The 18,137-nt window shown below is 33.4% G+C and overlaps 1 protein-coding gene across 2 annotated transcripts in view; it reads right to left on the bottom strand.

The window, feature by feature from the left end:
* The window catches only part of IBTK (inhibitor of Bruton tyrosine kinase), an 81,182-nt gene that overhangs the window by 35,201 nt on the left and 27,844 nt on the right, over positions 1–18,137 (bottom strand). The window contains exons 11-19 of one of the 2 annotated variants that reach the window (XM_032484514.1): positions 16,265–16,439; positions 14,497–15,096; positions 13,329–13,415; positions 12,409–12,491; positions 12,288–12,325; positions 11,768–11,864; positions 7,026–7,127; positions 4,434–4,551; positions 1,893–1,953 (exon numbers count right to left, since the gene is read on the bottom strand). In XM_032484514.1, the coding sequence (XP_032340405.1) occupies positions 1,893–1,953; positions 4,434–4,551; positions 7,026–7,127; positions 11,768–11,864; positions 12,288–12,325; positions 12,409–12,491; positions 13,329–13,415; positions 14,497–15,096; positions 16,265–16,439 (1,361 nt within the window). Of the gene's footprint in view, positions 1–1,892; positions 1,954–4,433; positions 4,552–7,025; positions 7,128–11,767; positions 11,865–12,287; positions 12,326–12,408; positions 12,492–13,328; positions 13,416–14,496; positions 15,097–16,264; positions 16,443–18,137 lie in introns of both variants that reach the window. The other variant, XM_032484513.1, reaches the window with a different exon arrangement.

Here is an 18,137-nt window from a genome sequence, read left to right on the forward strand (position 1 = left end):
ATCCCAAGCACATGTTTCACAGAAATAGAACAAAAAGATCTAAAATATATATGGAACCACCAAACACCACTAGTAGTCAAAGTAATCCTGAGAAAAAAAGAACAAAGCTGGAGGCATCACACTCCCTGGTTTCAAACTATATTACAAAGCCATAGTAATCAAAACAGCATTGGCAGAAAAACAGATGCAAAGATATCTGAACAGAATTGAAAGCCCAGAAATAAACACTTGCAAATATGGACAATTAGTTTATACAAAGAACCGAAGAACATATAATGGAGAAAGGACAATCTCTTCAACAAATGATGCTGGGAAAACTGAACAGCCACATGCAAAAAAATGAAAGTAGACCACTAATTCACAGCTATACATAAAAATCAACTCATTCAAAGTGGATTAAAGACTTGAATATAAGACCTGAAACCATAAAACTCCTAGAAGAAAACACAGGAAATACACTCTTTGGTATCAGTCTTAGCAATATCTTTCTCGATATGTCTCCTCAGGTAAGGAAAACAAAAGCAAAAATAAACAAATAGAATTACATCAAACTAAAAAGCTTTTGCACAGCAAAGGAAACCATCAATAAAATGAAAAGACAACCTACTAAATGGGAGAAGATATTTGCAAATGATATATCTGAAAATAATTTATACAACTCAGTAAACAATAAAAACACCTGATTAAAAAAATGGGCAAAGGAGTTGAATATGTATTTTTCTAAAGAACACATACGGATGGGCCAGTAGGCACATGGAAAGATGTTCAGCAACACTTATTAGGGAAATGCAAATCAAAACCACAATGAGATATCACCTCACACCTATCAGAATGGCTATCATCAAAAAGACAAGAAATAACATGTGTTAGCAAGGATGTAAAGAAAAGGGAACCTATACACTGTTGGTGGGAATGTAAATGGGTGCAGTCCCTACAGAAGACAGTATAAAGATTTCTCAAAAAATTAATAACAGACTAGCATATGATACTCAGCTATAACATTTCTGGGTATTTATACAAAGAATATAAGAAACACTTATTTAAAAAGATATATGCCATCCCCATGTTCACTATAGCATTATTTATAATAGCCAAGATATGGAAACAACCTAAGTGCCCATCAATGGATGAATGGATAAAGATGTAACACACACACACACACACACACACACACACACACACACACACACACAGGAATACTATTCAGCCATGAAAAAAGATGAAATCATGCTATTTCCAACAACAGAGATGGACCTTGAAGGTATTATGCTAAGCAAAATAAGTCAAGAGGAAGAAAGACAAATACTATATGAGTTCACTCATAGATGGCATATAAAACACTAATAAACAAACAAAATAAATGAACAAACCAAAACCAAAACGAAACAAAAAACCCAAACACATAGATACAGAGAACAGAGGGAGAAGGGGAAGGGGAAAAGTGACAGGGGGTATAAGGAATCAACTATGGTGACAGATGGAAGTTAAACTTTTGGTGGTGAGAAAGCTGTAGGGTATATAGAAGTAGAAATATGTTGTACACATGAAACATATAATGCTATAAATCAGTGCTAACTCAATAAAAATAAATAATAAAATTTTTAAAAATCCATGTTTCTGCACCATCCTGATCTTTGGTAAATAATAACAAAAGACTCCAAAGCTTTCAATAACTTTCATTTATAAAGCAATTAAAATAGATATTATTTTATTATTAAATATCTTTAATTTTGATTATTATATTTATCTGTGGAATCTGTAGAGAAATTCAATATCCTCAGTTTTAAAAAATCCTAACGTATCAGAATTCATTAGGAAATTATTCCTTTGAGAAGTCTGACAAAATAAACTGCTTCAGTTGATATTATCACTGAAAACAACATAAACCTTACCATTTTTCGGTAATACACAGAAAGATCCTTCAAAACACCATCACTTAAAACATCAAGGGACCTAAGAGTAAGATATAAAATTCTATCTTAAGACTCAAGTAATTTAATACCTGTCGAGTTTTCCAAATGTAAAGAGACATTTTATATTGTTGAGTAAGTAAGTTTTTTTTTTTAAAGCATTAATATGCCAGTTGCAGCAAATTCTTCTTGGAAGTGTGTGTTGTTATATATTTCATACACATTAGACAACATCTTGAATAAAACTCAAAACAACTCTTATAAATAAGTGATAAAACCTTTACAGAAAGAATACTATATTGATAGAACGATGGCCTATCAGGTACCTGAATTCCATTTAGAATTATCACTGCTCCCAATTACCTGCATGACCTTGAGCAACTCACTGTATCTCTCTAGGCTTTAGTACCTTCACGTGTAAAATGATGTTAGGACTAGTTCAACTGCATTCAAAGCAGATTTTAAGGAACTCTCAGGTTCTAGAGAGGTACTTTGAGGCATCAGTAAAAATTTAAATCAAAGTTTACATTATAAAATATATTTCAAACCATTTTTACAACTCATACAAAACAAGCATATTCAAACCTGTACTATACAGGTTTTTTTTTTTTTTTAACATTTTAAAGATAATTAAGCTGTGATGTTATGTCAGTTTTGATGCCTTCCTTTCTTAGTATCTCTGTGCATATTTATTTACACTTCTAGCAAACACATATTTGATTAGACATGGTTATACTTACACAAATCTTTGTTTTAATGGAAGTTATGCATGAATACTTACATAGTTATTCACCAAAGCACCTGTGACACCCTTAAATATTAATAGTTCAGCTGACACTCCTGTCACAACATAATAACTGAACAACAGCAGTGTGACACATCATTTTCCAGTATCATATTTTAGATTGATTTGGTGCTTGTTTTACATTTGCGTTGATTCTTATCTAACAAATTGAGTAAGTTTAATTCGACAATGTAAGGTAAAAAAAATTGCTATGGTTAGAATTACTAATATAATGTCAGCAAAAAAATTAAATTTACTCTGAAACCCTAGCTAGGTCCGGACACTAAAATACCAGAGGCATTTTGAAATGATATTGTCTAATATCCTTTAACATTAATTTGCATTTGAAAGGCATTTTTCACAAAATAACAAAGTATTAAACTGTCAAAGGAATTTCCTCTAAACTGAACCCTTAAGTGGCAAATTATTAAGAATCTATGATTCACCTTTTAAAAATAGTAGAAAGCTTTTCTTTCAATCATGTTTTGCAATTAGTTTCATTAAACATCATCCTGACTTTGAAAGGTGAGTTATCAAAAAATTATTAAGATTTCTAATTCATTAAATGGATCAAGATTTTGATTATTTGGAAAAAAAGGTTCATGGGTTTTTTCATCCTCATATGAAGATATAATAGAATCTACTTCATAATATTTTCATGAAAATTAACTGAATCTATATAACACTTTTAGAATTCTGTCTGGCACAGTATTATGATTATTACTATTATTATGTAACTATTATATTACTATTATTTGTTATTACTATTAATAACTACTATTATGGCAGTAAGTGTGGGCTATTATTACAATTAAAACAAAATACAGAAGTACACTGGATATTGACTTTAAAAATGCAACTGACACCAAGACTGTAATCTGAAATTTCTGTTAACCAAAACAGACTCATTTTCCCGTCACTGACTTAAGTGAGTAAATATAATACAATTTTGACCTTATGCTAAAAAATAAATCTGTAAATTTATTTCATTAAAAAATTCTACTGCTAAAATAGATGAAAACAATGGAATGAAATTTCCAACATTTCTCTAATTCTAAAATGTTTATGACTCCTAAATCATTATCATTTACCAAATTATTTCCATCCAGGTAAACAATACAAAATATTGGCTTATAAAACAGGATATATATATTTAGCTAACTTTTTCACTTAAAATGTGTCATTTTTCATACACAATATTTCATTACTCATTGATTTCTATGTTAAGGCTTCAAGAGGCATATGAGCTTGTAATAAGACCAGACCAACTAAATTTTTAAGGCCATCTGCTACAGCCGAAGTTTGACCAAAGAATCAATATGTAGTACAGGAAATATCTTAAGAGTGAATGAATATAAAGCGAAAATAGAAATCAACCAGTAACAAATTATATGCAATTAAGTGCTGGCTTAGTTTCCAAATGCCACGGTAACAATTACAAAATTACAAAACAAGCAAAGAGGTATGAATACATATAAAAAATATACTTGTGATAATACTGTCCCACAACTTTTCAGTGTAAGCTCCACTGAGGGCAAAGATGTCTATTTGTTCACCACGGTATCTTAGCAATTGCTGGTATATATTAGGCATCCAAATACTTATGGAATCATTAAATCCCCTTACATTTTCACTTTTTTTCTATAAAGCTGGAATTTATCATTATTCACTTTTAAAGTACTAACATATCTAATATGTAAATAAGTGGTTTTGAAACAGTCTGTATGCACTCAACTTACCTTGCTTCAAGTAAAGCTGCCATATTCAGTCCTATAAACTGTAAACAAGACAGTTTCAATTGTTCAGCATTATACATTGCTGCAAATTCCAGTAGCATAGCAGCATTCTTAAGGGTGACTACAAAGAAAAAAAGATTTGCAAAATGAGATGAAAGGCATGTTACTACAGCAAATTAAACATACTTATTTCTCAAGCTGTCAGGTTTGAACACTTAGAAGAAGGAAAACTGAAAAGTAGTTTCTTGCCAAAAATAGCTTATACTAGGGCAAATGTAGAACTCATTTTCCATTCCAATATGTCAAAGTAATTTTAAATAATTCGCCCTGAGAGAAATGAACACACATAAAATTTTAAGCAAAAGAAAATACAGAAGGTGCATTACAATGTCATCTAAAAGCAAACACCTAAGAACCAACAATCTTCCAGCTAACCTTTTTGGAATATTTTTAACTTTCACTGATAAACAACATTCCTTTTCATTTATATAGTACAGAATAAACATTCTCTCTTCCATAAAACTAAAAAGATATTCTTAAGACTAAGAGAAACTGGTGGGGAGGGTATAGCTCAAAGGGGTGGAGCATGTGCTTAGTACGCACAAGGTCCTGGGTTCAATCCCCAGGACCTCCTGTAAAAGAAAAGTAAATAAATGACCTAATTATATCCCCACCCCACCCCCACCAAAAAAAAAGAATTTTCAAAAGACTAAGAGAAACTGATGAAATTCTATAAAATGTTTATGTTGAGTAATACATCAGACTTTACCTGGGTATGTTACATATATAAACACATACACATACTATATATTTAGAAAACAAGTACAACTAAATCTTACCATATTGCTTTTCATACCAGTACAGAATATGGAATACTGTACAGAAGATGCTAGATTTTGTTACTTTATATAACTTTATATATGAAATGTGTTTTGCTGGAGACAGTCCCAGAATACTCTACTTACTGAGCATATAATTTTGGCTTCCAAAACCTCTCTGTTCTTTTCCTTATTTATTCTGAGTCCCAGCCAACCGAGGAACACAACTGTTTTCTATACCTCTATTTCTTTTTTCCTTTCCCCTTGTAACTCATTCAAAAGTTGTAACTGCAGACAATAATGATCTCTGCCTCACTCTTGACTAACATGAAGTTTCAACTAATGATACACTCAGTCTCCCATTTCACAGAAATAAAAATGGATCATATAAAAATTTGAGAGTTGTGCAGTGGGGAACAAGAATTGCCCAATTATCAGAGATGCAAATTCTGCTGAACCCTTCTCTTGCGAGGTTCTAGGAAAGATCAAGGAATTCATTAATAGAGGCAACAGTGTAGCAGGAGCCAAGAAAGACTATCCAGGGGATGCCAAGAAAGTCAACCGAACAACTGAAAATATTAGTATTTTATACCTATTGCATGTTGTGTCCTTTATTTTAATGTACGGCTGGCCTCCATACCCGAGTTTAACGGCAGCATGTACAGAGGGCCAGCTATATTCACTGTACCACACCATTTTATATACGGGACTTGAGCATCCACGGATTTTGATATCCATAGAAGCTCCTGAAACCAATACCCCTCTGGACACTGTGGGACAGTATTTCCCTTTTCTGAATGGCTTAAAAGATCAGAGTCATTGTTCTCTTTTTGATAACCAAGAAGTAGATACTCCATTCAAGAAAAGTGAGTAAATAAGACAACTAGAGCAAAGACAAACTACTAGCAACTATAAATTCGAAACACTTGACAGGAAAACCTTTCACACTTGCTGAAGTGGCAATGAAAGAGACCAAAGATTAGAAAGCCAAGAAACCTTTATATCAGGCTAAGGAAATCTAACCTTTATCTTAAATATTAAAATTATAGAAGACATAAGTACTTCCTATAGAAAGAGTAAAGAAAGAGAAGTTAGAAGAGAGAAATGGGACTTAAAAGACTACGATGCCACCACACAGAAGGGATGGATAACAGTGATCTCCACTAGCACACGGACAGTGAGAATAAAAAGGTGAGGGAAACGCAATCAACGTAGGATGAATCAGTTTTGACAGCTGCAATTTGAGTTTAAGGAACAAAATAACAGAAGATAACTTTGGGCTTCAAAACTGAGTGTTAGGATGACAGCCATGTAATTAACTGAAATAATAAACAAAGAAAGAAAGAAAGAGTTTAGAGAAAAGAAATGTGTTTTGATCAAATATATTAATGGAGTGGTTACACAAAAGTTCCAGCAAACAGCAGGAAATGGGTAGCTAAACACAGACTTACAGCCCAGGACAAGGGTAAAACATTTCTGCCTTCAAACTCTCATCTTTCAAATTCCAAAATAAATTTCATGCCATCTTTATTAGTCAAGGTTTTATGGCATTTCCAAAAAAATTAATGTATTTCAATACTAAGATATACATGTTTTCATATATTAACACCTCTGAAATTTGGATGTAAATTATAAATAATGACACAAAATAGTTTAAATGTCTGTTTCATGATACAAAAACATGCACTTTACCAAAAGGCATCATAAAGTCAATAAAATACAGTGAATCCTGGATCAACCTGAAAACACATTAAGATTCTAATTTACAAACACTCACGTTTTTCACTTAATGCTACTTCACAGATCTCTTTTAATCGCGTTATGAGAAGCTGATCAGCCACCACAAGAACACTACAAACAAAATCCACATTTTGAGATTCTAAAAAAAAATAAAAACAAAAAGGAAAACAAAGGTCACTCTTTACTATTATTTTGTAAACATTACACCTAGGAGAAAAAGTTCAAGTAATTAAGACACTATGAGAGAGAGAACTGGATTATTTTCTAAATGTTGAAATGGCAAATATGACAAACAGTAATAGTAACATCAAAATACTTCCATCTTCTAGGTAGAGAGCAGAAAAAAACAACACCCAAATGCCCTGGGACCATAAAATGTACAACTTGAGTTGATCTTTTTCAGTCTAAAGGGCCACTGAAATGCTTGACTTATTTAAAAATCTCTCATGTTGTTAGACAAACATTTCTCAGATTAAGAGGGGAAAGTCAAATCTCATCATCAAAGGTAATACACAGGTACATGTTAAATAGTTACATGTATGTTAAGAACATACATATACATACAGAGGAGAGGGGAAGGAAGAAGAAAGGGAAAGGTGATAATGCTCTTAGGCTTCCTTGTTTAAAATAAAACTGGTCATCTAAGAGTACTTTTTTTTAAACTACAGTAATTCTTTAATTTAAAACAAACTTGGTCCAGTGTACTATTAACGACCTTAAGCAATGCCCTTGAGTTACTACAAGAAAAATAAGATAAATAGGAAAAAAACCCAGTACCACTACCATGTGAAGAAAAGAAAAAAAAAATGGTTAAAAAGGGAAAATGAAGTAGAAAAGCCAATTTTTAAAAAATGAGGGAGAGGTGAAGTCATTATAAATGGCAGGCTAACGACTACTTCCAAAATTCTTCTCCTCTACAAAAACAATGAGATTACAAAAATTATCAAAAATCAACTCTTGTAGAATTCTAGAAATTAGCCAATGACTTGCAATAATTTAGGGAACACTGAATCCAAAAAAAATGGCTGAATCTTGGTAAGAGAGTGAGCTTTGGGACTCTGTAGTTTCTGCTATGTAGATCCTCCTCTCCTCTCCCCCACAACAGTCTTGAAAACCATCAGTCCTGCAGTCACAGTGGAAATGAGCAGCAACAGAGGAGACGACAGAACAGCTGGGGAGCGACATTATCAAATAACTGTCATTATTTGACCTGTCTGACAGTTTCCTGGAAATCCCAGGTTTATTTGACCAAACTAAAAGCTTGACCAGTGTGAACAGCCTCAGTAAAGGTCATTTATTAAAAACAATTAGCAGCAACTGTTTAACATTCAAGCTACCTGAGACAATGACAAGGGACAGAGCCAAAAAGCAGCAGATCAAAAACACTTTAAAAAAAAAAAAAAAAGCTAGGGAAAAAGATGTTGTCATGACTGAACTGAAAGTGTCCCCTGAAAATTCACATGTTGAAGCTGTAATTCCCAGTGTGGCTGTTTTTGGAAATGGGGCCTCTAAGGAAGTGATTAAGGCTAGGTGCAGTCATAAGGGTAAGGCGCTGATCTGACAGGATTAGTGTCCTGAGAAGAGACATCAGGGATCTATCTTCCCCTACCAACCCCCTTCACATGGGTTCACCCTCTCACTTACTTTCTCTCTTTCTCCAAATACACCCACACACAAGTACTGAGGAAAGGCCATGTGAAGATGTAACACGGCAGCCCTGTACAAGCCAGGAAGGGAATCCTCACCAGAAATCAACCTTGTCAGACTTTGATCTGACACTTCCAGCCTCCAGAACTGTGAATGATAAATTTCTGCTTAAGCCACCCAGCCTATATGATTTGTTATGGCAGTCTGCGCTAATACTAATATCCATAGGGGGTTTTGAAAAATTTTAACATATTCCTGTGAACCTAGAAGGCCACACAAATGTGAAGGGCTGTGCAAATGCCCAGGAAAATACTTAAGAAATCCCAAAACTCTTACCTCTGGCTGAACTTGAGAATCTGCAAAAGCAGGAAATAAAAGCTAGGGCAGAGTTGTACACTGTGTACACTGCCTGCCTAAGAACTGAAGCCATGCCACAACACAAAGAGCCTCCAGGCAAATGCTGAGAGTTTTACTAGTTTAGGCCTGTAAGAAAAATTCTAATTATTAGCTGACCACTAAGCTGATCAAACAGAGATCTCAGTGGGCACATATCCACAAAGAATATCAATTTTGCAGAACTAGTTCCAAAGAGTCACTAAATGAACAGCAAAAACAAACTCTAGGGAAGGAGGAGAACCTGATTTCAACAGTTGCTACATTATGTCATTTAAATATGTCCAGTTTCCAACACAAAAATTATGAAAGATGAAAAGAGATGCAAGTATGGCGTATATACAGAAAAAAAGCAGCTAAGGGAAACTGTCCCTGAGAATGCCAAGATGCTGAACTATTAAAACAAAGAGTTAAAATCAACTATTTTAAATATATCTGAAGAACTGAAGGAAATCACATCTGAAAATCTAAAAGTACAACAATAATGTCTCACAAAATTAAGAATATCAATAAAGATAAAAATGATACGTCAATGGAGATTATCTAATCTGAGGAAGAAAAAGAATGAATAAAAATAAACTGAGTGTAACAGACCTGTGGAACTTTATCTAGTGTATCAAGATACATATAGGAGTCCCAGAAAGAAAAAGGAAAGAACATAAAGAATATTTGAAGAAATAATGGCAAAGGGGGAGAGAAGTAAAAGTGTAAAGGTATTTCACACAAAGTTGTGAATAACAGTCCAGAGATGGAATCAACCCAACCATCTACCAACAGATGAATGGATAGAGAAGATGTGTATGTATATACATACATACACACAATGGAATATTTACTCAGCCATAGAAAAGAATGAAATTATGCCATTTGTAACAATGGACCTAGAGGATATTATGCTTAGTGAAATAAGTCAGAGAGAGACAAGTACTCTGTTATTACTTATATGTAGAATCGTGGAATCTAAAAAAAATAACACAAATGAATGTATGTAACAATACAGAAACAGACCCATAGACACAGAGACAAAGTAGTGGTTACCAGTGGGGAGTAGGAAGGGAGAGGGGCAAGACAGGGTTATAAGATTAAGAGACACAAACGACTATGTATAAAATAAATAAGCAACAAGGATATATTATACAGCACAGAGAAACAGAGCCATTATTTTCTAACTTTAAATGGAATATAATCAATAAAAATGTTGAATCATTATGGTGTATACTGGAAATCAATATAATATTGTAAATCAACCATACTTCATTAGAAAAAGTTGTGATTAGTTTAAAATAGACTGTTAATATTATATTACATGTAAATCTTATAGTAACCACAAAGCAAAAACCTACAGTAGATACACAAAAGGTAAAGAGAAAGGACCCAAGGGTGTCAAGAATACAAAATGGAGAAAGGACAGTCTTCTCTTCAATAAAGGACATCAGAAAAAATGAATATCCACATGCAAGAGAATGAAATTTGACCCTCATTTTACACCATCCACAAAAGTCAACTCAAAGTACATTAAAGACTTGAATGTAAGACCTGAAACCATAAAACTCCCGGGAGAAAAAAGGGGAAAAGCTGCTAGACACTGGTACTGGCAATGATTTTTTAGATGTAACACCATAATCACATGTAACAAAAGCAAAATAAACAAGTGATATTATATGAAACTAAAAACCTCAGCAAAGGAAACAGTTAACAAAATGAAAAGGCAACTTTGAAATCAGAGAAAATATTTGCAAACCATATCTGATAAGAGATTAATATCCAAAGTACATAAGTAACTTCCTACAAATTCAATGGCAAACAAACAAAAACTCAATTAAAAAGTGGGCAAAAGACCTTAACAGACATTTGTTCAAAGAAGACATACAAATGGCCAAAAGGTAAATGAAAAGGAATCAATGTCATTATTTGTCAGAGAAATGCAAATCAAAACCACAATGAGATGTCTTCTTAGATCTTACAAGTGCTGATTAAGATGTGGCAAAAAGGCAAACTTGTGCCCTGTCGATGGCAGTATAACTGGTACAGCAACTATGAAAACTGTACGGCGGCTGCTTCAAAAATTAAAAATAATAAAACTACCATATGATACAGCAATTCCACTACTGATTATTCAGCCAAAGGAATTGAAATCAGGACCTGAAGACATACCTGCATTCCCATGTTCACTGCAGCAATATTCACAATAGTTAAAATATAGAAACAGCCTAAATGTTGCCCATTAACAGAGGAATAAAGAAATTGTGTTATACACATACCATGGAACACAGAAGTACACCACTCCTATGACTAAAGACACCTGGTAAATAAAACACGGTGTGTTGCCTGACAGAGAATATAAATGCAAAGTACACCATTCAGGTTCAATTATTAATTTCTTTTACTTCAGATATGTTAGCACAAGGGAAAAAATACGCAAGAAAGAACTTCTGTAGACTATTTGTCAAAACTATACTCCCTAATGTCAATTCTTCATCTCAACCATAGAAGTAGCTAGGTATGAAAATATTACATCTAATCTCAACCATTATTAGTAATTCTTAGAGAGTTCATTTTCACATAAGTAATGAAAATTTTCTTTTTCATTCCTTTACTATTAGTAATCATCTCTATTGCTTATTCTAAATTTAAAGCTGTTTATAACATATTTCAATTAGAGACGAAATTAAGATTCATGATTTTAATCATTTTCAATTTTATCTTAAATATCTAAAATGTCCTAACTCTTATTAATACCTTTTACCACCACAGCTTCATCAGTATAGAGGTAGTCCAAAATAACTTTCAGTATGTCAGAATGTATTGGCATTTCCAGAGCAGCACAACTGGAAGCCTAAATAAAATAAAGTAAAAGAATTAACTTTAAACTACAAAATACTACTACAATCCGAGGTCACTGGTATGATAAACAACAGAAATCACAAACGTAACATTTATAAAACACAAAATTAAAATGAGATACATTTAATTTTAAAATGGCTTGCAACATGAAAAAGAATCAAGAAAAACTGAGAAAAAAAGAAACGGACTGGTATTCAAAATACAAGTCCAAATAATAATAGGGGAGTTTATTTAAGTAGCTTTTGGCAACAATTTTCATTTCTAAATGTTCCTATCTTCTAGCAGGCTTAAGCATAAATAAAGTTCAATACAAAAGAAAAACTGAGTTAAAATAGTTTTGAATTTCTTTAGTATGCAATTTCCCAAAAATATGAAGTGTTATTACCAGCCTACATGGTTTCTACTTAAATCCTACCTCAATCCACGAGCTACTCAGCATACTATGAAAATATTCTGAAAGAAAAAAAAAATTCATTAAGAATAGTAAAATGATACTAAAACAAATAAATCTGCAACTAACTAAAACATGTACCTACCAAGTCTAGCACAAAGAACGCACTTATGACAAGGGAATTCCTTTCCATCCACTGATTTCATGGTCACATCACATAGAAACGAACTTAAAAAAAATAAAATTTAAGTGAAGCAAGAGCACTTTCTTCACATATTTAGCAAATAAGAAAATTCATTATAGGATCTGAAGCTTAACTTTTGATTTTCTCCTAATTAAAAGTGGCAGAGAATCAATAACATGAAGACATACATAAAAAAGTACTTCATCTCCTTTCACATTAGGAAAGACAAAAATGTCTTAAAATAAAGATACTATTTGAAAGGGAAACTATGAATAGAGATAAATACTCAGCAGTCTTTCTTCTGACTTTCCTTTTTCATCACAAGACAGGTGTTAATAATATGCCTAGTAAGCAACATCACAGTCAAAGGGCTTCAGTTTACTTATTTGTACAACCTATTCTGTGCTAAGTACTGTGCAGGCACCTTCACAGTTTTTTCTCCCAAACTTTTCACCTACAAAGTACAAATACCTAAAAACAAAAATTTAGTAATTAATATATTTAGAATAGTATGTTTACTATGGAAAAAAATTTATACTAAAGGAAATACCATTCTGATGAAGAGGCATAATTATTTTGTTTTGGCTTACATCATTACCTACTTATTAAAAAACATAAAATTTGGCCAAGAAAAAATATTAAAAATTCCTTTCATTAGAAAGTAATCAGAAAAAAATGAATTGTATCAATGTATTATTGAGCAGTTAATATTCTATTTGCCTTAAGAGCTCTCCAACATTTTCAGAAATGAGTAAGGCTAGTAAAATTAAGAGGCTATCCACCTACACATTTTGCTTCATATGTAAGTAAGGAGAGCTCTGTTTCCACACTTAGGTCCCAAAATCTAGATATGAAAAGTTTATCTTCATTTCCAAACTTACCATTTTTTCTGACTTAGCTTTTGTTTATTACCAGTTTTCTTGACAATTACATTAATTTCTTCATTTTCAAATCTGACTCCATCTAACCTATCAAGAATAGACAAACATTAACAACTGGTGGATATATTCCCCTACGAAAACAAACAACAAATTAGCTCACATATGAACATGATTATGTACTTTGTATCACTTAGAAAAGTATCTTAACCCCAATTCTGTGATAAAGAAATATCATACATTCTTTAATGTTCTTGAATATTCAAAATTATTAAATATTAACATCATTACTGACAAAAAAATAAATGAAAGCTATGGCACAAAGCCCTTTGTTGTTTTTAAACAGAAAACGATGTACACTCCCCTCCTCTGCTCCTGCCCCACAACTAAGGCTATACTGCCACGGGCAACATAAATACCTTAAACATGGGGAGAATTACCAAAAAATCTGGTTTATAATATGACAAATACTGTGTTAGGCACTTTACACATGCTATATGACCTAACTACACCAACAATATTAGGTCAGTATTATGCCTCCCTTTTTATATAGAGAAACTGAGGTTCAAAGAAATAAGAAACTTGCCTGAGCTCATCACAGTAGAGCTATGAGGCATATACAGGTCTTTCTAACTCCAAAGACAGTACACTTCCCAGAATACTACACCGCCTGCCTCTCCAGATCCATTATACAAATACCACTGAGAGTTCAAACCCACTAACAGCCTTCCCATCCTTTAATGTTTTAATCCAGGGAATCCCAGAGAGATAGCTTTACAGAAAATACAGAAACAGGTCTACGAAAAGAAAGAAGGGGGACGGTATAGCTCAAGTGGTAGAGTGCATGCTTAGCATGCATGAGGTCCTGGGTTCAATCCTCAATACCTCCATTTAGAAAAATAATGATAATTACATAAACATAAACCAAATTACTACCCCCCCAAAGAGGAGGTGGGGGGGCAAGGGGAGGGAGAAGGGAAGGAAGAGGTAGAGAGTGGGGAAGGAAGGGGGAGAGAGCAGCGGAGAAAGGAAGATAGAAGGGGGAGTGGGGGAGGAGAAGAAGAAGCAGGAGCAGCAGCAGCAAAGCAAAGCAAAGCAGAAGAAAAACAAATAGAGAATTTTTAAAAGGCGGACAGAATGAGGTACATGAACAGATATTAAGGAGTCATACCTACTATTCAAATTACTGAAACCAAATTTCCTTGCAACATTTTGCAACATTCTTACAGGGTCATCTTCCCCAACATTTTTCACTTTTTTGGAAGATCTGGATTTGCTTTTCTGCTTTTCACTAATTGTATGAGCTTGATTATTTTTGTAAACTTCAAATGCTGTCTTCTGATTATCTTCGTGGGAATTCATTTCATTCAAATGAGAATTTGGAGTGCCCTGATATTCTTCTGTTTTTTTGTTTAAATTTATTCTTGGTTTGAAGCCATGAGTTAAAAAGTCACAAGTATCTGTGTATATAAATTGTAAAAGGTATTCAAACAAGTCAGGGTGAACCTTCTCTACCACAAAGAGATGGCACCCTGCAGAATCTTCATCTTTCCGGTAAACATCTGTAAAGTCTAAAGTAGTACCATCTGAAAGAAACAATTTCTGGAAAAATTCAGAACGTACTGCCAAAATATATTTATGTGCAGGGAAGATTCTATTGCCAACTTGAAATGTCACATCATGGATGTTATCCATTTCATCTGTTTCCCTCAGCAGTTTGCCAAACTCTTCAAAAAAGGAGGATGAGGACACAGCTGGAATTTCATAAAGGCTAGAAATAAAACAAAAATTACTTTTACTTTCAAGAAAACAAAAACAACCCAAAAGTATCCCTAGCCAATTTTCCTTTTAAAGTGTAATTTCTTTTTTATTTATTAAGCTTAGAAAATTTTAAATTTGGTACTTCCAAAAACCTAAGACTATTACAGTCTTAGATACTGTTATCACTCTTTAAATTTTTTCTATTCCTTTATGTATTTTTTTTTCCTAAACTAAAATGACAATTAAGTTTTCCTCTGAAAGTAGTGTTTTCTAATTTCTGTAAGGAAATACTAGGATATAAATTCAAATGACTCACAGAAATTTTTTAAATGATCAAAAGCATAACTAAAAACATTCAAAAAGAGTAGAGTGCTCAACCTTTTCCTCTTTTATGTCCTTTTATTTCACAAGTGAAGAAACACATATACAAATAAGTGAGTAAACACTTCAGGCCCCAGATCAAGTTAGAAACTTAAGGAAGTAAAGAGAAATACACACAACACAGCCACATATCAGTCTGTAACCCCAGTTCTTTCAGTACTGTAAGAATGTCATCATACCTTCCCAATCTACATTTCACCCTTCCAGGTAGGGTGACCAACCCCTGCCCCTGGTCTTCCCGAGAGAGGAGACTTTCATTGCTAAATATGGGACAGAAATGGTCAAACCAGAAGGGGCGGTCACCGAGTTCCTAGGACTTTTTCCCCCTTTATTAATACCCTTGATACTTATCTTAACCTGTCATCTCTATACTAATATGACAGAAGAGTTGCACTGAGATTCTCAATGCCCTCTAGACGACTCTACACCACCTCCTCTTTTGTCATTTCTCATTGTATTCAAGGGTTAGAAATTTTTGTAAATTACACAAGTATTTATATTTCTTAGAATCTGAGAACCTAGAGTATACCACAAAGTACTAAAGACAAGAAAAATTTTGTGTGTATATGTATATAACTTCAATAGGTTCCATAAATATCAGTTCACCAACTAAAAGGAACACATCATTTCCAATACAACAAATTCCACCTTTGAGTTATCCTGGTAACATGATTATATGTCTAAAGTCACCACAAGACTTGGCAAGAGCTCTTCAAATTTTCTCCAGGGGCTATTGAAAGCAAAAAAAACCAGTGATTATTCCTTGTAAAAATGAAATTTAATATATACAAGCGTACCTTGTTTTAGGATCTGACTGCAAGACTGCAAAGTTGCATCCACTTGGATCTGTGCTGACACTAACAGCTCTATGGGCAAAAGTTAGTTTCTCAAGTCGAATTCTTTCATATACACTATTTATATCAGAGACACAAGATACATCTGGTGAGGCATTATGAAGGTTTGATAAGATCTCTGCTAAAAAGAAAAAAGATAAACTTCTATTAACCAAGGCTTTATTGACATTGTTAAAAAACAATTTAGGAGTATATGGAATAGAAAAACAATTGGGAGAATATGTAACTATCTTTTGTATGCATTAAGTCCTTTTTAAGAACTACATCCTCTCTCTCTTCAACACAATTTACACCCTATACATACTGGTTGTATTATAAAGGAAATTTTGGTGAGTCAGTTCTCAATTATCCATGATTTTATCCTCCACATTGCAACCAAAGGTCTCTAAAAAGCAAATATAGTGTTATACTACCTTTTAAAATACCTCAGTTTCCATTAAAAATATTTAAATTTAGCATCTTCATCTAATCTATTTATTTGCTCGCTCCCTTCCTTTCATTTATTCAGTAAATACCTGAGTGACCACCCTGTGCTACTGTGCTACAGTGATTATCAGTCTATCCCTAGTGATACAGCAGTGAACAAGACAGACATGTCCCTCCATCTTGGAGTATGCCATCTAGCAGAGAAGACAGATATTAACTGATTTTATCATTATAAGTCAGATCAAGGCCACGAGGAAAAATATGAAATGTGCATGCAAAGAAATGATTCTGCCTGTATGTAGTATGAAAAATGTTTAAAGTAAATAAAAATAAAAAAGATCCTTTAGGAAACTCAGAGTCCAGAGGGAAAAAAAGAACACTATAGACTGAAGTTGTAGCAATGAAACTAGGGAAAAGTAGAGATTTCAGAAATATTTGAGACAAAAGTGGCAAAACGTGCTGACTAATGGGATGTAGAGGGTGAGGAAACGTGCGGTGTCAAAGATAACCATTTACCATTTTCTTAGAAAACACTGGAAAGCAGATGCGGCAGCATGAGATCATGAATTCAGTTTTAGAACACCAAGTATGACGAAGACACGATTCTAAGGACTTCCAACATTTACAAGTTGAACCTGCATTCCGGTTACTCTCTCAAATTCATTCATTTCAGTGTCATGGGGGCTTTACTAATCTTCCCCGACAGTCAGTTATCCCAATTTCTGTGCTCTTAAAAGACTTATGATGTGCATATTAGTATGTCTCCATGAAACGTAAATTTGTATACATACCTACTGGCCCTGCAAAATCATGAATGTCTGAGGGGCCCATCTTATATATTTTTGTATAACTAAAACATAGCCCTTAAATGTTGACAGACTTAATTAATCTATAAAGAAATAAAATACAAAAAATCAATAAACTACCCAGAAATCATGCTTTTGTGGCTTTATAATTTTGAACAATGTTTATAATTTTCTGAGTAATTATAAATGCTCCTTATATGTCTTTTAGCATATAATAACTGATTTACTCATTCAACACAGGACTTAATGAGAACTACTATGTGCTAAAGATTATAGTGGAAACTTGGATTCTACAGTAAGGATATAAAGACCTCATACATAGTCCTTGCCATCTTACAGTCTGATAGGAGAGAAGCATTGGAAAAATTAATCACAAAGATAAATACATAAAAACGCATAACGATAGGCTGCATGATGAGAATACAAAGGGAACATTAAAAGTGAAACAGCATAACTAAGCTTAGATTGAGGAATCAGAGAAAACATCTCTGATGAGGTATAAATTAAGATGAGATGTGAAAAATTAGGAAAGGCCCTGGACAAGAATGAAAACCTGAAGGTCAGTGTGTCTAGAGAACAATAGT

This window comes from Camelus ferus, chromosome 8 (genome assembly GCF_009834535.1).
Source record: "Camelus ferus isolate YT-003-E chromosome 8, BCGSAC_Cfer_1.0, whole genome shotgun sequence".
In the NCBI taxonomy this organism is placed as follows: domain Eukaryota; kingdom Metazoa; phylum Chordata; class Mammalia; order Artiodactyla; family Camelidae; genus Camelus; species Camelus ferus.